Raw genomic sequence first — 22,946 nt, 5'->3', positions numbered from 1 at the left:
GTTGTATTTTAACGTGTAGTAACTCGGTTAGGTATTTTATGTTAGTTTGGTAGTGTATAACTTGTATTGTGTATTCTTTTGCGATTGAACGTTCATTCATTTCCTTAAAAGGTGTTAGACCCTTAGACCGGTATTTGAGTGTTTATTATTGCTAAAGGGTTCTCAGAGCGTAAGAATCGCTCATACAGCTTTAAACTAACAAGGTTACACTGTGTTGCATTTACACCTTATCACTGCACAAAGGTTTAACTCTGTGAGCATCAGGGCCGCTCGTGATCTCCTCGTGGTCTCGAGCGTCCGCCACGCTGCTAGCGTATCATTACGTTAGTCGGCAGCCTATAGCGTGCTTGCCTTTACGCTTTAAGCCGTGAGCGAACGTGCCGCTCGTGCGTCACGGCCACGCGTTTGTACGCTATGTGCGTACTCTTACGGTATTCCATACGCCAATTGCGTACTGTGTTCATTAACCTTTTAGAGTGTTTAATATAGAATATATATTAGGCTTTTACATATTCATGCTGCTTTTGCACTTTGCACCTTGACTTGTGACTGATGCCCTTTTTTTTTTTTTATGCTGCTCATCGGGTGCGGATGGTTTAGTTTTCACTGCTGCTTCCTTGGAAGATTCACTGATAGCACTGTATGTAGATGCAGCAGGAGGCATCAATTACATGCAGACGTCTCCTGCAGCAGTAATGATCCGACCTGCATCTTAGGACGCAGCATCGGACCAAAGCACCCGCCACCGAGCAACTTGCAGCACCCATGGTGCCACACAAACTGCCCAGAGGCCAGGAACTATCTATTCTACAACGGAGATCCCTGGTCTCTTCCCACCCACTAAACATGTTTTTATACTTCCACATTCTAGAGGTCCAAGAAAATAATATCCTGACTATTAAGTCCTTACATCTTACAAAACCAAAATTCTTGACTACTAAGGTCATAACAACATTCCAATTAAGCCACTTATTTATACTGTAGCAGATTTATACACTGCTCCCTTTACCCAATGCCCCCACCCTTTTTTATAGGTATAATTATTGCACACAACTGCATTAAAATGTATAAATGACATTATGTTCCCCTATGTATAATGCAGTGTTTGGAGCTTGTGTGTAAAGCGGAGGCACTGTGGGCTACTACACTTTTTATTTATTAACATTACGCTTTCATTAAATCTATACACAGTTACAAAACAAGCATTCACATTCAGATCTATTGTGGGCTTTGTATTACATATTTCTATGCATAAAGTCACTTCAGTCTGCAAGCAGCAATAAATCACACATCCACTCGGCAACAGGAGCTTATATTGACGTTTTTCAAATAAAAGTACCTGTGTTCCGTAAATATATTTATCCAACATTTTGCCACCTATCGTCTGTCCGCCGATGTCCCACACTTGAAGAGTAACATTTAGATTTCCTGTAAAATAACAAACACAGAGAGTCATTATAAGATTGTGTAGTCTATACTTACAATACAAAATAATGTATTTTACAACAACACAAGAAAGGAAGTATGTTGCTGGGTACAGTCCTAATATTTTTTCATTGTTTTTTAAGAATAACTGAAGATTATTGTCTGTCTACTATAGACCATTTGTATCAGACTTAGGGAAAAATCATCCTGCTTCATTTTCTTTACAACCAACCATTTTACCTTCTGAGGGCAGATGTATTAAGCCTGCAGAAGTGATAAAGCAGTGATAAGTGTAAGGTGATAACGCACCAGCCAATCATTACAGATTTGAAAAATGACAGTTAGGAGCTGACTGGCTGGTGCGTTATCAACTTGTACTTATCACTGCTTTATCACATCTCCAGGCTTAATACATCTGCCCCAAGGATTCTAAGACATTATTACAGGTTGAGTATCCCTTATCCAAAATGCTTGGGACCAGAGGTATTTTGGATATGGGATTTTTCCGTATTTTGGAATAATTGCATACTATAATGAGATATTATGGTGATGGGACCTAAATCTAAGCACAGAATGCATTTATGTTACATATACACCTTATACACACAGCCTGAAGGTCATTTTAGCCAATATTTTTTGTAACTTTGTGCATTAAACAAAGTGTGTCTACATTCACACAATTCATTTATGTTTCATATACACCTTATACACACAGCCTGAAGATCATTTAATACAATATTTTTAATAACTTTGTGTATTAAACAAAGTTTGTGCACATTGAGCCATCAAAAAACAAAGGTTTCACTATCTCACTCTCAGTCAAAAAAGTCCGTATTTCGGAATATTCCGTATTTCGGAATATTTGGATATGGGATACTCAACCTGTATAAGGAATTGTAGATGTTCAGACACTAGTAGAGTACAGGTTAAGTTTCCCATACCAAAAATACTGAATATTTTGAAATACAGTATTTTCTGCACGCTACTGAGATAGTGACAACTTTGTGTCCGGATGGTTGAGTGTACACAAACTTTGTTTAAAGTAAAAAATGTATCAACATTATTGCATAAAATCATCTTCATGCTATGGTATTTTTTCAGGTGCAAAAAAAAGCCTCATTATCAGGCATTTTTTTCTGGAGCCTGCTGAGACTACATAAAAAAATCCCAGATAATAGCTGCCACTGCTTTGGGGCTATCTGTATAGTCCAGGGGGAGCAATTATTTTGCAGTAAAGTACTGCGGGCAATTGAATTCCCCCCTAAGTTGTATATAAAACGTAAATTAATTTGCACACAAACTTTGTTTCGTGCACAAAGTTATAAAACAAAAATTGTATAAAGTTACCTTCAAACTGTGCATATAAGGTGTAAACGAATCATAAATGCATTCTGTGTTTAGACTGGGATCCCGGTTACCATGCCGACGCAAACTAAACGCTGGCAAACAGAATGCCGACCCACAGGCACTATTCCCAACTGAGCCCACATTCAGAGGAGATAATGTAATGACACAGTGACAAGTAAGTTCTATCAGCAACTAGAAGCCATTCTAGTTTACACTTTCGTAATATCCCACTGTTCCATCTGTAATCTACTTCCCTAATCTCCCGGTATTTCAGGAAGACTGATGAATTTGCAGGAGCTCTCCAAGGCTCCCGAAGGGTATGTAAGCCTCATGGATCTGCTCACTTCCTTAGTAAAGTCGGTGGTCCAGGGACGCTGATGTTGCAATTGGTGATGATTTCATTAATGTAGCATTGCTCCCTCCCAGTGACGTTCGGTCAGCAAGTGCAGTACAACCGTAACCATGATCATTTACCATCATGTGTATAACTGTACTGCCGACACACGTGCCTACCTTCTGTGGCCCACATCCTGCTTGGGAACCTTGTGATTGCTGACAAAGCCAGAGGACATTATATCCTCTATTTCGGTTACTGTAGGAATGTTTCATATGCAGTTGGAGAACATATGCACTGAAATATTAACTTTATCTCTTAGCAGCTTAAATAGTTCTCATCTGTATAACAAAATGTATTATTGAACATAAAAGTCTTTATTCCCTAAATGATAACAATAAATGAGCGTAACAGAACCATGGGAGCAGGAGTAGGAGCATCTCTACCTACCATTCTATTCTCCCTTATCTTGATTTCATGGATAGGGGGCCTGGGGGCTCTGCTGCCGTGTGGTCCATGCAGGATCACATACTCACGGTGGGAGCTGCTTGCGGTCCGTTCCGGCTCTGGTCCCTCTGCGACGCCGCTGCCGCTGAAGGAAGCCACGAAGGGGACCCTGCTGACTTCCGATGTCCCGGCGGCGGACGGGCGGACCGGTGTGGCCGGGAGTGTGCGGCTGGCGGGCACCAATGTGCGGGCTGGCGGGGACGCTGGCCGGCTTCTGAGCGCTGCTACTACGGAAGGCCCGCAAGCTAGTTCCAGGGTCAGAGGAGGTGATGACCCGTGGCATGCTGGGTGCTCCTCTGGACAGGAGAATTGTGGGGGATCCTGCGGTGGACTCAGGAGGACTTTGGTTGTTGGAGGCTGGAGGAGGCTAGGAAGCCTGGAATCTGGTCAGCCTGAGCAGCCTGAGCAACAAGATTCTGCTCATGATTGGAGGATGCCTAGCCTCTGGAGGGTATGCAAGCCCAGATGGAAACGCAGACCGCGGAGAGAGAGGAAGCAAAAGCGGGGTAAAAGAGCAGGCATTAGGGTAAGACTTTATTAGTGCCCCCATAGACCGGCGCTTCCCAGTTTATTTATTGCAAACGTAAGATCTCTTACGAACAAATTGGATGAGATCCAAGTGAGACTGGCAAATAAGTCCTTTTTAAAGACCTGCTCTCTCATGATTTTCACAGAGACATGGCTGAATGACTATCCTGGACTCTGTAGTTCATCTTACAGATAGGTCATTATTTAGATCGGACAGAACCATGGAATCTGGGAAAATGCGAGGTGGTGGACTTTGTGTATATGTAAATAATAACTGGTGCACTGATGCTAGTCTTGTTGCGACTTTTTGCTCTGTAAATGTGGAATATATGGTGGTTAAGTGTCGACCCTTCTATTTGCCAAGAGAATTTTCAGTGGCGTTGGTAATGGCCGTATACATTCCTCCTTCTGCTCACGTAGAATCCGCATTAGATGTCTTGTACGCTGCTATAGTTAAACTGGAATCTAAATATGTTGAGGGGGTTGTAGGGGATTTTAATCAGGCTAAATTGAAGGCAGTTTTACCAAAATTTTATCAGTATGTTAAAGTCCCCACCAGAGGGGGAAATGTGTTGGACCATGTCTATTGTAATATCAAGGATGCTTATGCGACTTTTAGATATCCTAATATTGGTCACTCTGATCATATGTCCCTATTTTTGGTCCCAGCATACAAAACCGTAGTTCAACGGTCTAGGCCGACCAGTACTAATATTACAGTCTGGCCTGAGGGTGTAATGCAGAAACTTCAGGATGCTTTGGAATTTACTGATTGGGGGTTGTTCATTGAAGAATCATTGGGGGACGGCAATAATGTGAATGTGGACTCCCTCACCTCCATGGTCCTTGGTTATGTATGCTGTTGTATAGAGAGTGTAACAATTAAAAAGTGTGTTCGAGCTTTTGCAAATGATAAACCATGGATAAATGGCATGGTTCGAACCTTATTGAGAGAGACAAAGCATTTAGATCTGGTGACCAAAATGCTTTCAGGGCTGCCCGACAAAAATTAAAAAAAGGGTATAATAGAGGCAAAGAGGGCCTTTTCTGCTAAACTTGAAAGCAAGTTTAAAAATGATAAAGATGCAAAAGCTTGTGGAAAGGCATCCAAGACATTTCTGACTACAAAGTTAATAAGAATCTCTCTCATAAAGAGGCTGATAGTTCCCTAGGGGAGACGTTAAACATATTTTATTCTCGTTTTGATAGCATGGCTGTTTCCCCTGTTGATTGGGATGGGAATCTGGAGAATGCGGAGCCCCTGGTACTGGATGAATTGTCTGTTAGACGATGCTTTGCCAGCTCTAAATCAGGTAAGGCCCCCGGCCCAGATAGGATCACGGGAAATGTAATTTAGACATGTTCTGAGCAGTTGGCTGGGATCTTTACTATGATTTTTAACCTTTCCCTTGCCACTTGTCATGTGCCTAAGTGTTTTAAGTCATCTATTATTGTCCCGGTTCCCAAAAATGGTAATGCCTGTGAGCCAAACGATTACCGACCAATTGCTCTGACATCTCTTATAATGAAGGCCTTTGAAAGATTGGTTATGGGACACATAAAGAAAAATATCCCAGCTAATCTGGATCCTTTTCAGTTTGCATATAAAGCAAATAGGTCGACGGATGACGCTGTTATCACTTTGGTTCATCGTGTGGCTACCCATCTAGAATCTACATGTTCTTCTGCGAGAATTTTGTTCGTGGATTATAGTTCAGCGTTTAATACGGTAAACCCAACATCATTAGTGTCTAAACTATCTCAGTTGGGATTAAATAATTTTGTATGTAAATGGATCTTGGATTTCTTGACAAACAGGCCCCAATCTGTTAGATTGCACAATTCTCTGTCTAGCGAGCTTGTAATTAGTACGGGGGTGCCTCAGGGTTGTGTACTGAGTCCCCTGTTGTACTCCCTGTTTACCTATGATTGCATTTCTAAATCGGAGTCAGTTCACATTATTAAATTTGCCGATGATATTGCAGTTGGAGGTTTAATTAGTAAGGACGACGAGTCAGAATATAGATCTGAGGTCGCTAGGTTAGAAGCTTGGAGTCAAACAAATCATTTAATCCTAAATGTAAAAAAAACGAAAGAAATGATTGTAGATTTTAGGAAAATACATAAGCAGCCCTTTTGCCCTATAGTTGTAAATAACCAGGTAGTGGAGACAGTTGAGTCTTTTAAATTCCTGGGTATTAACATCTCCAATGATTTGTCCTGGGGTACTCATACTCGATGTGTTGTTAAAAAAGCCCAACAGCGCCTGTTTTTACTAAGGAAAATGCGTATGGCGGGAATACGTAAGGAGATTTTAGTAAATTTTTATTCGGCCATTTTAGAGAGTGTCCTTACATACGGGATTATGGTATGGTTTGGTAACTGTACTGCTGTAGAACGTAAGTCCCTTCAGAGAGTGGTTAAAACTGCGAGCAGGGTTATTGGAGTTAGTTTGCCCTGTATTCAGGATATATATGAAAAAAGGCTCCTCACTAAGGTGAGAAGTATTTTGGGAGATCTATCTCATCCTAATGTGGGGATGTTTTCTGTGTTTCCATCTAATAGGCGTTATCGTTCTATTCTTTGTCGGACTAACCGGTTAAGGGGTAGTTTTTTCCCAACAGCAGTAAACATGTTAAACCGGACAAAACCGAGATAAATTGATAATTTAGAATGTCTGGGTTTCAGGAGTGCTCTTTCTGTTCTCATGGTCTCTGTATATGCTTGCTTTTAGTTTAGTTGATTGTTCATGTATTTTTTTTCTTGAACTATTGATGACAATAAAGTATTAATATTATTTATTATTATTATAAGTCCATCTTCATATAATTGTCGGGATGTAATGGCGTCCGAGTTTGCTGGAGATACAGGATGCCGGCTGTACTCAGACTTTTTTTTTTTTAAAGCGCCAGTCACCTCTGGCAAACTCGGACGCCATTACATCCCGTCGTATATCGTTAATAAACCTAACATGTATGGCTTTTTATTGTTTTTGACAATGCAGTCAGTATGGAAAGAGGGCCCTGCAGTAATATCACTGCGCTAAGTGCAAAGATTGTGGCAGAGAACTACATATACCATGGTGCACTGCAGCATCTTTATCAACGGCACAGGTAGAGCACTTATGATTGGAATCCATCCTGTATCACATGTAGGGAATTGCCCAGATGTTTCAGGAGAGGAGGTAAGTATGGCGTACACTGAACTGTATATGCGCACTGTTTTGTTACAGGTGACAGGTGCGCCTGCGCAGATACTTCACTGCAAAACAGTCCAATAAAAATACAGGTCTTTGGCAGACAAATACATTCCTACACGCACTCCAAGCTATTTAATAAAAACCTATACACACACACATAAACACATGAGATGTAATAAAAATAGCTCTGACGCTTTCTTGAAGCTAAAGCTAGCAGTATTTTAGGGGAATCACTGTTATGTTTAATTAAAAAGGGGTAGAAGGGAAGACTTTTAATTTGTTTAAGAGGTTCCCAAGTAAAGAGCAGACATTTCAGCCATGATGTGTGCTGGGTGCTAAAATCGCAGAACTGCTACTGGTAAAAATCGCATGCCGAGAGCCGACCCAGCACAGGGCACGGCCATCCAACATGTGAAGCACCTGCAATGCGATCGCATTTCAAATGCATCGTAGAAACTGAGAAACATTGGCAATACCGGTTTCCCCATGCATATGCAGCCAGGCTTCATATGTAGGCACATCGGCACCATGTTGCGTCTGCGCTTCCCGCACCACTCCCCACCAATACCGAGTTGCCGCCCCTGAACACCCACTGGCTGTAAATCACTATGCAATCACATCATGCCGGGATGCGATCACATTGTGAAAGTCTGTGTGCCCGTGATGCGGTCGGTCGCAGTGCATGCGCAGACGGACAATAATCATCCGATCTGCGTTTTCGCAAATTTGCGACCAATGGTGAATAACCCCCATTGTACAGTACTGTCGCAAATCCAAAAATATCACATCCAGCTGGTTTAATGGATTTAACCAATAGACCTGAAACTCGGGCCATCAATTCACAATAATCTAGTGCAGGCATTCCCAACCGCGGTCCTCAAGGCACACCAACAGTGCATGTTTTAGTGATATCCAGGCTTCAGCAGATGGTTAAATCAAAATAACTGAGGTACTAATTAAGTCACCTGTGTTCAAGCCTGGATATCACTAAAACCAGGACTGTTAGTGTGCCTTGAGGACCGAGGTTGGGAATGCCTGATCTAGTGACTGTTATATTGATTTATTCCAAAATATAAAATGACAGGAAAATCTAAAAATAAAAATAAAAAAACACAATAATAAAAAAAAAAGTACCTGCACTGCAAAAGGTTACACACTTCTAGATAAAAGGGAAACGTACTGTAAAATGTAAAGAGCATTCCTCCTGAAGGTGGTCTACCATTAGCATCTAATTACAGAAAGGTGGTTTACAGCATTGGGAAAACAGATCTGGTTTAGGTTTCAGTCTGTTTATAAGTATACGGAGGCAGTCTTTTCAAATGCAGGAATTTCATATGTTTTCCAAGCTTTAAACTTGAATTGCAAATACAAAATACACATGAAAACTTTACAATGAACACAAATAAGGCTTACAGTAAAAGCAACATTTATTCTGATAGGCAGTAGTGGCCAAACACATTCAAAGAAAACATGTGAGAACTCAACACCCTATCATTAACATAGAAATAATAAAAAAAAACACACAAAAAAATAAATGTGAATAGCAGTGTAGGAAATAAAAAAAACAAAAACGTTATATTATAATATATATAATCATTTAATCTATTTCCACAGCCAATGTGTTCTAATTTGGCCACACACACACACTGATGACTGGCATGAGTGAGCTGCCAGGTCCCGTGCAACTCTGCTATCATTTTGTTGAAAATGCATCTTAATCACAGCACAATGTGACTATGATGCACGAGGAGACTGTGCTGATTAATGCGATATATGACATTTGTATATTGTGTGTGACGGAGTCTGTATACGGAGCAGAACAGAATTTGTATTGGAAAAAAGCTGCGGTTGCTACAGTAGCATTTCGTATACAGATTCAGAGACTCAGTCGCACACAATGTACAAGTACATATTTAAAATTAATCAACAGTCTCCTTGTGTGTCCTAGTCACATTGCGGTGCGATTAAGGTGCATTTTTGGCAAAAAAACAAACCAAAAAGATGCCCGACGCTAGAGGATACTCACGTGCCAAGAGGGGCTGCCTGGCGTGACTGCAGCAAAGATGTATGTGGACATATCTGTAGCTGCAGATGTGTCAGTGTGAGAGGCTCTATACAATTGATCAGCTATATATCAGACAGGTCCATAAAATCAGTTCCAAGCATATCACACATATCGGACTTATCTTTTGATGGCAATAACAGGCCCTGGGGATAAACAGCCTGACCTTGCATGTTTTGCTCTTCATAGCTGTGGCCACATTGGAGACCGCTTCCGAGGCTCACCATGAGGCAGGATCGGCAGGCTCTAGATTTTTCGACTTCACCTGTCACATATGTGATATGGAGGAGATGCATCAAGCGGTGTAAAGAGTGAAGAAGTGGATAAGTGGATGAGTTGCCCATAGTAACCAATTAGCTTTTAGCTAACATTTGTCAATTTGATTTTATAAAATGTTAGCTTGAAGCGGATTGGTTTCTATGAGCAAATTCTCTATTTTTCCAATCTTTACACTGCCTGATACATCTCCCCCATAGATGGGTTTCATGTACCAAATGCTAATGGTTGGAAAGGTGACTTCACTGGAACAATGGAAAAAGTTTTAGATAGTCTTAGGCAACTCCATATGGACAGACACTTATCCATTAATATATGCTTCTTAAATGGAGTGGCTTATTTGTAGATTATTCCCCTAATGACCTTCAAATAGCAATCTGTATTTAACGTGTTGTAAACTCAAGGAATACCAGCTAATGTTTATCTGTCAATATAGAGTTCACAAGTTTATTACGGGTTGGGGCTTTAATGCTGGCGGTTGGGATCCTGGAGGTCAGTATCCTGACCACGGGATCCCGGATGCCAGAATGCCGGCGGGGAAGGCGAGCGCAACGCCACAGGTTCTATTCCCACTCTATGGGTGTCATGGACACTCAAGAGTGGCAATAGCCCATCTGCCGGGATTCCGTCTGCCCACATTGTTAGCGGTCGGATTCCGGTGTCGGTATCCTGACCTCCGTGATCCCGACTACCGGTAAGGCAACTTCATCCCGTTTATTACATGTGTAAAGATGATATAATACACTTTTGAATGAGTGAGTTATTAAGTGTTACTTCGGGGTATGTGTGACCATGCTGCTGCAGTGCCTCTTGGTTGGTGAATAGCTAATTCCTCACTGGCTATGTACTATGAATCAGTGAGCAGATGGCAAGCACAGCGGGTATCCGGATGATAGATTTACAATGTCTAGGTAAACAGTAAATAGGTTGACACCATATGGTCGACAGTGCTTAAGGCTGATCGGTTCAAAAGGAAGTCGACAGGATAATGGTCAACACAATCAAGCAAATGGTTTTCCGAACATCTGCTTGATTTACTATCCACGTGGACATATATTTGGAATAGTAATCTTTCCTGAAGCATGGCTTGGGTATACATTTGTACTGATGATGGTCACATATAATGGTACACACAAAATGTGGACTAAAAATTCCCCCCAAAAAAGTATTTAGACCATTTTTGTGTTGACCATTGTCATGTTGTCCTGTTTTGACCCTATTGACGTTTTGTACCTGGTGACCTAATGCAAGTCGACCATATGTTGATGACCTATTGATTGTCTACCTAGACACTGTAGATCTATTATACCACACCCGTGGACAAGAAAATGCAGGTGTCTTGAAGCAAACATATGTTTATTAGCTCCAATAAATAGTCCTTAAAAAAATAATTATTCCCAATTGAAGGTATTAAGAACATAAAACATACAAGATGTTCAGAAATCAGCTGGAATACACATTTTGATCACACAGAACCCCTCTTTTATAAAGTCAACGCAAACAGAATAGCAGAGGGTTAGTTAGCACCTATCTCTTTAAACCAGTACTGTCCACTTGTATTCATCTGGAGAGGTTTAACACATTTTAACATCATTGCCTTGACACTACCAGACGTTTGGAAGTCTAGGCGAGGGAGATCTTATCCCTAGAGATTAGATAGAAGTGCTCTGGGATCTGACTGCACCCTCCTAAATGATATTAGGTGCCAGCCAAGCCCTAAGCAGCAGTCATCCCTACTACCATTGCTGGGAGCCCTTGCTTGCCTTGCATCCCCTGAGTTCACTCAAAATTATTAGGCTGCATAGAAGACCATCTGCTAGCTGTCCACTAATGTCACATTGGGGGCCATAGCTACATACAAAGCCTGCAGGCACTAACTCCACTTGACTACCACTGATGGGGGACCCTCCAGCAGGACCATCCTGGGAATTGGTCCAAAGAAATAAACAGCCCCTGGAGGCTCCAGATCCCATCTGTACATCTGGGACTTAACCCTGTCTACAGTGCGGCTTGGGACTTTACTTTCACTCCTGCAGCGCTTATAAACCCTTAACACTAGTCCCAGCACTTACCTGTGTAGTGCCAGAGCTGCAGTACTCGATCCGAAGCTGAAGCACATGGCACATATGTGAATAGCTTCTTGAAAAGTAGAACAAAAGACATTCTATGTATGTTTCCAAATTCAGTTCTCATGAGCTACAGAGCTGTCCTCATATACCTAGCATCTATGTGCTCTATGGTGTGCGAGATCTGGTGTGATTTAGTTTTGTGCCTTCGCATTTCAGTGTCTGTTTTCATACCTGTTCAGACGCAATTTGGGTAAAATATTGAGTGAAATAGAAGCATTATGCAGCGTGGTTACATTTTACATAGGGCTGCAAATGGGGCTATTTGGCATGATTTGAGGATAGGCATATAGGCACTCATCTGTAGTATAAGTAAAGGCCTGGCATGTAGACTAAATCTGCCCAAAGTAAAAACAAGAGAGCGGTTTTTGTAATGCACTTTGTACATATAACAAACAATATTTGTCCCAATTTAAAAAAGTAATAATCTTTATTTCTATATGCAATTAATGCAGGTACAGTAAATGCATTTTAAAGGGAATCTAAAACTAGAAATGTAATGTTCGAATTTAAAATTCATCATGAATTCTGCAACCGCCACCTATATTACTCCAGTGTGACAAATATTTGTACGATCACTCTGCTATATATTGTATCATATGCATCTCAATAAGTTTTGGTTATTATGTATATGTTGTTAGCTTATATATTGCTGCTCTGTTTTATATTTTTTGCAAAAATAAGCATTTATTAATTTCAAACTTGATGTCATTTTAGGGTAAATCCCTGTATTTACTGTTTGTTTGAAACATATTAAAAATAAGTTTTTTGCCGTTTTTTAGATACCTCCTTTGCATTTGACTAAAGGACCCTACACACTTGCGACATCGATGATAGATATGAACGATATTGTTCATATCGTTCAGTGTGTATGGATCAACGATGAACAATGCGCATCCCCGCAGTCATTCATCATTGGTCAATCATCGTTTATACATACAAGCCAATTTGGACAATATAGATGTAATGTACTGTCATATCGTCCAAATCGGCCATAAATATCGTCCAGTGTGTATGCAAAAATCATTGTAGAAAATTCGACCAACGACAATATCGTTGGTCGTAAAAGTCGCTGAAATCACCAAGTTTGTACGGGTTACGGTCATTAGGTCAACACCACTTAGGTCGACATGCATTAGGTCGACCTGGTCACTAGGTCGACATGTATTAGGTCGACACGGAAAAAGGTCGACATAGGTTTTTCCTTTTTCTTTTTTTTTTTACTTTTTCATACTTTACGATCCACGTGGACTACGATTGGGAATAGTAACCTGTGCCGAGTGCAGCGGTAGCAGAGCGAGGCACTTTGCCCGAAGCATGGAGAGCGAAGCGAGCCATGCGAGGGGACACGGTGCACTAATTGGGGTTCCCGTCACTTTACGAAAAAAATGACACCAAAAAAAGTAAAAAAAAACTCATGTCGACCTAGTACATGTCGACTTACTGACCATGTCAACCTAGTGACCATGTCGACCTAAGTGTGGTCGACTTAATGACCCATACCCGTGTGTAGGGCCCTTTAGTAAAAGCCTATAACTACTTTACCTGCGCAGTGATAACAATTGCTGTTTATTTTTACCATAAATGATCTAGGCACTACAATGGGCCATAAAATGATCTAGGCACTACAATGGGGCATAAAATGAACTATACACTACAATGCGGCATAAAATGAACTAGACACTACAATGGGGCATACAATGAACAACCACTGCGGAGAAGAGTCATCTCTTTATAAGATAGACATAGAAACATAGAATTTGACGGCAGATAAGAACCACTTGGCCCATCTAGTCTGCCCTTTTTTCTTACCATATTTTTTATCTCAAACCTTATTTGATAATTTTTTCTTTGTAAGGATATCCTTATGTCTATCCCATGCATGTTTAAATTGCTCTACTGTCTGAGCCTCTACCACCTCTGATGGGAGGCTATTCTACTTGTCCACTTGTCTGTGAAGTAATTTTTCCTCAAATTTCCCCTGAACCTCCCCCCCTCCAGCCTCAGCGCATGTCCTCGTGTCCTATTGCTTCTCTTCATTTGGAGAATGTTTCCCTCCTGGACTTTATTAAAACCCCTCATATATTAAGTTTCTATTATGTCCCCCCTTTTGGATTCTCTGATCCAAACTATACATATTGAGATTTTTCAGTCTTTCTGGGTATGTTTTGTGATGTAGGCCATGCACCATTTTAGTTGCCCTTCTTTGTACAAGATTGGAGGCCCCTTTAACATATTGATATGGGACTCACAAAGTTACAGTTATACCAAGTACTAAAAGGTAGACAGGCTTTCAAGTTAAAAACCAAACCAAACAATATCTTCATCATTATTTTTATTATTAGGATTATTATTATTATGATTATGATGATGATGATGATGATGATGTACCGTAACTTACATAGCCCCAGCATATTCTATTGCACTTTACAAGTGGGAACAAACAGTAATAAAACAAGACTGGGTAATAACAGACATACAAAGAGGTAAGAGGGCAATAAGCTTACAATCTACATGGATATAGGCAATATGATGTTTACAGGGGGAAAAAACTAATAAGAATAACTATAACAAAATTCTAATTAGTTGATTTAACATAGCATTTATGATTTTAAGTGCAGAGGAAATCAATCACAATTAGATTACTATGAAGCTACTGAACTCTATAAGACTGGGCTTAAAATGAGCAATTACAACAAAAGTCTATCTTGCAACCAGTGACATGGTAATGGAAGTCACAGTACAGTATTGCTTGCCAGGTTCACAACATTACAATTCACTAATCTGACTGCTGGATTGCCATTCCTCCTGATCGGACAACAAATCTCTGCACATACAATAAAAAACTTCCTTCATTTTCTAACATTAAAATGTGTTCTCGCCCATTGCAATGTATTGTAGTGGCAGTGTGTGCATGATCGAACCATGGGGGTCATTCCGAGTTGTTCGCTCGGTATTTTTTTCTCGCAACGGAGCGATTAGTCGCTAATGCGCATGCGCAATGTCCGCAGTGCGACTGCGCCAAGTAAATTTGCTATGCAGTTAGGTATTTTACTCACGGCATTACGAGGTTTTTTCTTCGTTCTGGTGATCGTAATGTGATTGACAGGAAGTGGGTGTTTCTGGGCGGAAACTGGCCGTTTTATGGGTGTGCGCGAAAAAACGCTACCGTTTCTGGGAAAAACGCGGGAGTGGCTGGAGAAACGGACGAGTGTCTGGGCGAACGCTGGGTGTGTTTGTGACGTCAAACCAGGAACGACAAGCACTGAACTGATCGCAGATGCCGAGTAAGTGTGGAGCTACTCAGAAACTGCTAAGAAGTGTCTATTCGCAATTCTGCTAATCTTTCGTTCGCAATTTTGATAAGCTAAGATTCACTCCCAGTAGGCGGCGGCTTAGCGTGTGCAAAGCTGCTAAAAGCAGCTTGCGAGCGAACAACTCGGAATGACCCCCAAGGCTCTAAATGCAATGATGGGAACAGCAGCCTCTTACCTGCACTACGTTTAATGTGCTCTTTATCAGTTTATTCACATGGTACAACACTATAAAGGCTGACAGGTGTGATGAGCCCTGAAAGAAGTAACAAAAAAGGAAACCTACATCCTCAACGAGTAAATACATTTCAGGCATTCTATTATGTGATCAAACACCTTATGAAATAAATATTACTTATGTTGTCCAATTAGAATATGTATTTGAAATCATTCACAATATTGTTTCCTTGATGTATAAACAAGCAAACAAAACAAAACCCTGTCTAGAGACACAAAATCCTTTCTCTGCAAACCTACTGTGCATTATAAATTAATACGCAGGATCAAAGTTATTGTTTTTGCACAAGCTCTTGTTTTTCTATTCATTAAGGCTTTAGTCCAGGCAGCAAGCGGATGGGCCATATCAAGTTTGTACACATACGTTTGTGCCCAAAGCAGCTCCAGACACTCAGCCAAAAGGCCAGATCACACATTGGACCTAATTCAGGTCCAGTCATTGATGCATCTCATGCAGTAGAGTACTGTATATGAAGCAGGACAACACACTCAGGCACAATCTGCTGCCATCTGGGGGGGCGACGACGGCCTCTGTTTCCCAAAACAGAGGTGAGCTGCTGCCGTTTAGGGGGAGGGAAGAGGCCAGGGTCTCAGTGGCAGCACAGAGATTTCCTAGCCTATGTGACAGAAGGCGTGCACAGTAACATTGTATCTTGGGGTAAACCTTGCAGGTTTTTTCCAGGCGCACAGGTTGGAGAGTTCGCTGGGCACATACGGCTACAGTTTCCCCCTGGTGCATACGCTGTAATTTTTCTCCTGGTGCATACACTGCAGTTTCTCTCCTGGCACATACCCTGCAGTTTCTTTCCTGGGGCATTCGCTGCAGTGTTTCTCCTGGCGCATGTGCTGCAGTATTTCTCCTGGCGCATGCGCTGCAGTGTTTCTCCTGGCGCATACGCTGCAGTTTTTCTCCTGACACATACCCTGCAGTTTTACTCCTGGGGCATACGCTGCAGTGTTTATCCTGGGGCATATGCTGTAGTGTTTCTCCTGGCGCATGTGCTGCAGTGTTTCTCCTGGCGCATACGCTGCAGTGTTTCACCTGGCGCATATCCAACAGTGTTTCTCCTGGTGCATACGCTGCAGTGTTTCTCCTGGCACATACTCTGCAGTTTCTTTCCTGGGGCATGCGCTGCAATGTTTCTCCTGGTGCATGCGCTGCAGTGTTTCTCCTGGCGCATACGCTGCAGTGTTTCTCCTGGCACATAACCTGCAGTTTCTTTCCTGGGGCATACGCTGCAGTGTTTCTCCTGGTGCATACGCTGCAGTTTTACTCCTGGGGCATATGCTGCAGTGTTTCTCCTGGGGCATACGCTGCAGTGTTTCTCCTGGCGCATACGCTGCAGTGTTTCTCCTGGCGCATACGCTGCAGTGTTTCTCCTGGCGCATACGCTGCAGTGTTTCTCCTGGCGCATACGCTGCAGTGTTTCTCCTGGCGCATACGCTGCAGTGTTTCTCCTGGGGCATACGCTGCAGTGTTTCTCCTGGTGCATACGCTGCAGTGTTTCTCCTGGCGCATACGCTGCAGTGTTTCTCCTGGCGCATACGCTGCAGTGTTTCTCCTGACGCATACGCTGCAGTGTTTCTCCTGGGGCATATGCTGCAGTGTTTCTCCTGGCGCCTACGCTGCAGTTTTACTCCTGGGGAATGCGCTGCAATGTTTCTCCTGGCACATACCCTGCAGTTTCTTTCCTGGCGCATACGCTGCAGTGTTTCTTCTGGCGCATACGCTGCAGTGTTTCTCCTGGCGCATACGCTGCAGTGTTTCTCCTGGCGCATATGCTGCAGTGTTTCTCCTGGCACATACCCTGCAGTTTCTTTCCTAGGGCATTCGCTGCAGTGTTTCTCCTGGTGCATATGCTGCAGTTTTACTCCTGAGGCATATGCTGCAGTTTCTCCCGGCGCATACCCTGCAGTTTCTTTTCAGGGGCATACGCTGCAGTGTTTCTCCTGGCGCATATGCTGCAGTTTTACTCCTGGGGTATACACTGCAGTGTTTCTCCTGGGGCATACGCTGCAGTGTTTCTCCTGGGGCATATGCTGCAGTGTTTCTCCTGGCGCCTACGCTGCAGTTTTACTCCTGGGGAATGCGCTGCAATGTTTCTCCTGGCACATACCCTGCAGTTTCTTTCCTGGGGCATACGCTGCAGTGTTTCTCCTGGCGCATACGCTGCAGTGTTTCTCCTGGCGCATATGCTGCAGTGTTTCTCCTGGCACATACCCTGCAGTTTCTTTCCTGGGGCATACGCTGCAGTGTTTCTCCTGGCACATACCCTGCAGTTTCTTTCCTGGGGCATACGCTGCAGTGTTTCTCCTGGGGCATACGCTGCAGTGTTTCTCCTGGCGCATACGCTGCAGTGTTTCTACTGGCGCATATGCTGCAGTGTTTCTCCTGGCGCATACGCTGCAGTGTTTCTCCTGGCGCATACACTGCAGTGTTTCTCCTGGCGCATACGCTGCAGTGTTTCTCCAGGCGCATACGCTGCAGTGTTTCTCCTGGCACATACCCTGCAGTTTCTTTCCTGGGGCATACGCTGCAGTATTTCTCCTGGTGCATACGCTGCAGTTTTACTCCTGGGGCATACGCTGCAGTGTTTCTCCTGGGGCATACGCTGCAGTGTTTCTCCTGGCGCATACGCTGCAGTGTTTCTCCTGGCGCATACGCTACAGTGTTTCTCCTGGGGCATACGCTGTAGTGTTTCTCCTGGGGCATACGCTGCAGTGTTTCTCCTGGCGCATACGCTGCAGTGTTTCTCCTGGGGCATACGCTGCAGTGTTTCTCCTGGGGCATGCGCTGCAGTGTTTCTCCTGGGGCATATGCTGCAGTGTTTCTCCTGGGGCATATGCTGCAGTGTTTCTCCTGGCGCATACGCTGCAGTGTTTCTCCTGGCGCATACGCTGCAGTGTTTCTCCTGGCGCATACGCTGCAGTGTTTCTCCTGGCGCATACGCTGCAGTGTTTCTCCTGGCGCATACGCTGCAGTGTTTCTCCTGGCGCATATGCTGCAGTGTTTCTCCTGGCACATACCCTGCAGTTTCTTTCCTGGGGCATACGCTGCAGTGTTTCTCCTGGCACATACCCTGCAGTTTCTTTCCTGGGGCATACGCTGCAGTGTTTCTCCTGGTGCATACGCTGCAGTGTTTCTCCTGGGGCATACGCTGCAGTGTTTCTCCTGGTGCATACGCTGCAGTGTTTCTCCTGGCGCATACGCTGCAGTGTTTCTCCTGGCGCATACGCTGCAGTGTTTCTCCTGGGGCATACGCTGCAGTGTTTCTCCTGGGGCATACGCTGCAGTGTTTCTCCTGGCGCATATGCTGCAGTGTTTCTCCTGGGGCATACACTGCAGTGTTTCTCCTGGGGCATATGCTGCAGTGTTTCTCCTGGGGCATATGCTGCAGTGTTTCTCCTGGGGCATACGCTGCAGTGTTTCTCCTGGCACATACGCTGCAGTGTTTCTCCTGGCGCATACGCTGCAGTGTTTCTCCTGGGGCATACGCTGCAGTGTTTCTCCTGGCGCATACGCTGCAGTGTTTCTCCTGGCGCATACGCTGCAGTGTTTCTCCTGGCGCATACGCTGCAGTGTTTCTCCTGGCGCATATGCTGCAGTGTTTCTCCTGGCACATACCCTGCAGTTTCTTTCCTAGGGCATTCGCTGCAGTGTTTCTCCTGGTGCATATGCTGCAGTTTTACTCCTGAGGCATATGCTGCAGTTTCTCCCGGCGCATACCCTGCAGTTTCTTTTCTGGGGCATACGCTGCAGTGTTTCTACTGGCGCATATGCTGCAGTTTTACTCCTGGGGTATACACTGCAGTGTTTCTCCTGGGGCATACGCTGCAGTGTTTCTCCTGGGGCATATGCTGCAGTGTTTCTCCTGGCGCCTACGCTGCAGTTTTACTCCTGGGGAATGCGCTGCAATGTTTCTCCTGGCACATACCCTGCAGTTTCTTTCCTGGGGCATACGCTGCAGTGTTTCTCCTGGCGCATGCGCTGCAGTGTTTCTCCTGGTGCATGCGCTGCAGTGTTTCTCCTGGCGCATGCGCTGCAGTGTTTCTCCTGGCGCATATGCTGCAGTGTTTCTCCTGGCGCATGCGCTGCAGTGTTTCTCCTGGTGCATGCGCTGCAGTGTTTCTCCTGGCACATACCGTGCAGTTTCTTTCCAGGCACATACGCTGCAGTGTTTCTCCTGGCACATACGCTGCAGTGTTTCTCCTGGCGCATACCCTGCAGTTTCTTTTCTGGGGCATACGCTGCAGTGTTTCTCCTGGCGCATACGCTGCAGTGTTTCTCCTGGGGCATATGCTGCAGTGTTTCTCCTGGGGCATACGCTGCAGTGTTTCTCCTGGCGCATACGCTGCAGTGTTTCTCCTGGCGCATACGCTGCAGTTTCTTTCCTGGGGCATACGCTGCAGTGTTTCTTCTGGCGTATACGCTGCAGTGTTTCTCCTGGGGCATATGCTGCAGTGTTTCTCCTGAAGCATACCCTTCAGTGTTTCTCCTGGCGCATACGCTGCAGTGTTTCTCCTGGCGCATACACTGCAGTGTTTCTCCTGGCACATACACTGCTGTTTCTTTCCTGGGGCATACGCTGCAGTGTTTCTCCTGGCACATACGCTGCAGTGTTTCTCCTGGCGCATACCCTGCAGTTTCTTTTCTGGGGCATACGCTGCAGTGTTTCTCCTGGCGCATACGCTGCAGTGTTTCTCCTGGGGCATATGCTGCAGTGTTTCTCCTGGGGCATACGCTGCAGTGTTTCTCCTGGCGCATACGCTGCAGTGTTTCTCCTGGCGCATACGCTGCAGTGTTTCCCCTGGCACATACCCTGCAGTTTCTTTTCTGGGGCATATGCTGCAGTGTTTCTCCTGGCGCCTACGCTGCAGTTTTACTCCTGGGGCAAATGCTGTAGTGTTTCTCCTGGCGCATACGCTGCAGTGTTTCTCCTGGCGCCTACGCTGCAGTTTTACTCCTGGGGCATACGCTGCAGTGTTTCTCCTGGGGCATATGCTGCAGTGTTTCTCCTGGCGCATATGCTGCAGTGTTTCTCCTGGCGCATACGCTGCAGTGTTTCACCTGGCGCATATCCTGCAGTGTTTCTCCTGGTGCATACGCTGCAGTGTTTCTCCTGGCACATACCCTGCAGTTTCTTTCCTGGGGCATGCGCTGCAGCGTTTCTCCTGGTGCATGCGCTGCAGTGTTTCTCCTGGCGCATACGCTGCAGTGTTTCTCCTGGCACATACCCTGCAGTTTCTTTCCTGGGGCATACGCTGCAGTGTTTCTCCTGGTGCATACGCTGAAGTTTTACTCCTGGAGCATACGCTGCAGTGTTTCTCCTGGGGCATACGCTGCAGAGTTTCTCCTGGGGCATATGCTGCAGTGTTTCTCCTGGCGCATACGCTGCAGTGTTTCTCCTGGCGCATACGCTGCAGTGTTTCTCCTGGGTCATATGCTGCAGTGTTTCTCCTGGCGCATACGCTGCAGTGTTTCTCCTGGCGCATACGCTGCAGTGTTTCTCCTGGCGCATACGCTGCAGTGTTTCTCCTGGCGCATACGCTGCAGTGTTTCTCCTGGCGCATACGCTGCAGTGTTTCTCCTGGCGCATACGCTGCAGTGTTTCTCCTGGCACATACCCTGCAGTTTCTTTCCTGGGGCATACGCTGCAGTGTTTCTCCTGGCGCATACGCTGCAGTTTCTTTCCTGGGGCATACCCTGCAGTTTCTTTCCTAGGGCATACGCTGCAGTGTTTCTCCTGGTGCATATGCTGCCGTTTTACTCCTGAGGCATATGCTGCAGTGTTTCTCCTGGCGCATACCCTGCAGTTTCTTTTCTGAGGCATACGCTGCCGTGTTTCTCCTGGTGCATATGCTGCAGTTTTACTCCTGGGGCATACGCTGCAGTGTTTCTCCTGGGGCATACGCTGCAGTGTTTCTCCTGGGGCATACGCTGCAGTGTTTCTCCTGGGGCATACGCTGCAGTGTTTCTCCTGGGGCATATGCTGTAGTGTTTCTCCTGGCGCCTACGCTGCAGTTTTACTCCTGGGGCATGCACTGCAGTGCTTCTCCTGGCACATACCCTGCAGTTTTTTTCCTGGGGCATACGCTGCAGTGTTTCTCCTGGCGCATGCGCTGCAGTGTTTCTCCTGGCGCATGCGCTGCAGTGTTTCTCCTGGCGCATGCGCTGCAGTGTTTCTCCTGGCGCATATGCTGCAGTGTTTCTCCTGGCGCATGCGCTGCAGTGTTTCTCCTGGCGCATGCGCTGCAGTGTTTCTCCTGGCACATACCCTGCAGTTTCTTTCCTGGCGCATACGCTGCAGTTTTACTCCTGAGGCATACGCTGTAGTGTTTCTCCTGGTGCATACGCTGCAGCGTTTCTCCTGGCGCATACGCTACAGTGTTTCACCTGGCGCATACCCTGCAGCGTTTCACCTGGCGCATACACTGCAGTTTTACTTGTGGTGCATATGCTACTTTTTCAGAGCTGGACACATCTTATCTTGAGATACATTCAGCTCAGTATACACATGGAATTGCTTCCTTTTTTTTTTTACACACTTTACATGTACTTTTTTATGTAAAATGTGTCCAACTGTACATCAGGCCCTCAATAGATGACATATGTGTACTATACACTATTCACATTTCTTTTATTGTGTATTACAACATTGTATAGAATTTTTAACAAGAACAAGTCTCCAGTAAAGATGACGTTAGAACATAGCACCAATCAGAAATAGTGCTCCAGAGATGATCATTTCTGAAAAGTAAATTCTAGAACCCCCAGCAAGATAATTACAATCATTTATGACTCATTGTCTTTTTATATACTAAATGATCACACTAATGTGCACTACATAACTACATCTGACATGCTCATATACTGACATAAGGGTTACATTAGACAGTTAACTTAGGATAATGAAGCTAAAAATATTTGACCAAAAACAGTAATAATATAAATGAATAGTTAATAATAGTATTCAGAAAGAAAAACAAGTCTGAAGTTGCGATTGTGGACGAGGCACGTCTGATTATTGGTATGGAGCATGAAATTCAGTCAGTAAACTCATAAAATTATGCTAGGTTCTTTGGTTAACCCAAAATTTAAGTACTGCATGGCCAAAATGTAAGTGAAAACACGCGCCTGCCCACTTCTAGCGTGATGGGCTTAAAATATCTGCTACACAGTAGAAACCTTTTTTCTGGCTTATGCCCACAAACTTCCTGGAGGTATTTTGTCTGTGAACCTAACAAATCCCTTTTTGCAAATCCTGATTCAGTGGTCCACCGTATTAAGCTATAAAATGTGCACAGTGAATGCATCTAGACTACACAGAAAGCTGGGTTACAAGCATTCCAGGATAGACCACTATTTGCCATGAAACAGTCTCAGACAACATCTACTGTATATGATATGGGATAAGCACAATTAACGCCTTCAGTGTCATCTCCTCTGCAAAGCTTTGCAAGACCCAACTCATGGTCCAGTAAAAGTCAGTGAGTTCCAAAACGCACTATGTAATTAATGTATAGGTTAAGATGAAACAAAAATAAAACTTCTTGGGTGGGCCGTTAGGAGCAAAATCCAACCTACAAATGT

The 22,946-nt window shown here is 44.3% G+C and overlaps 1 protein-coding gene across 3 annotated transcripts in view; it reads right to left on the bottom strand.

Moving 5' to 3' along the window:
• Positions 1-22,946, bottom strand: part of RAB28 (RAB28, member RAS oncogene family) — a 379,144-nt gene that overhangs the window by 241,834 nt on the left and 114,364 nt on the right. For all 3 annotated transcript variants that reach the window (XM_063922984.1, XM_063922968.1, XM_063922975.1), the window contains exon 3: positions 1,340-1,428. In XM_063922984.1, coding sequence (XP_063779054.1) covers positions 1,340-1,428 — 89 coding nt within the window. The remainder of the gene's footprint in view (positions 1-1,339; positions 1,429-22,946) is intronic.

This window comes from Pseudophryne corroboree, chromosome 1 (genome assembly GCF_028390025.1).
Source record: "Pseudophryne corroboree isolate aPseCor3 chromosome 1, aPseCor3.hap2, whole genome shotgun sequence".
Lineage (NCBI taxonomy): Eukaryota > Metazoa > Chordata > Amphibia > Anura > Myobatrachidae > Pseudophryne > Pseudophryne corroboree.
Note: the sequence above shows the minus strand (reverse complement) of the source record. Positions and strands in the feature narration are given on the sequence as shown.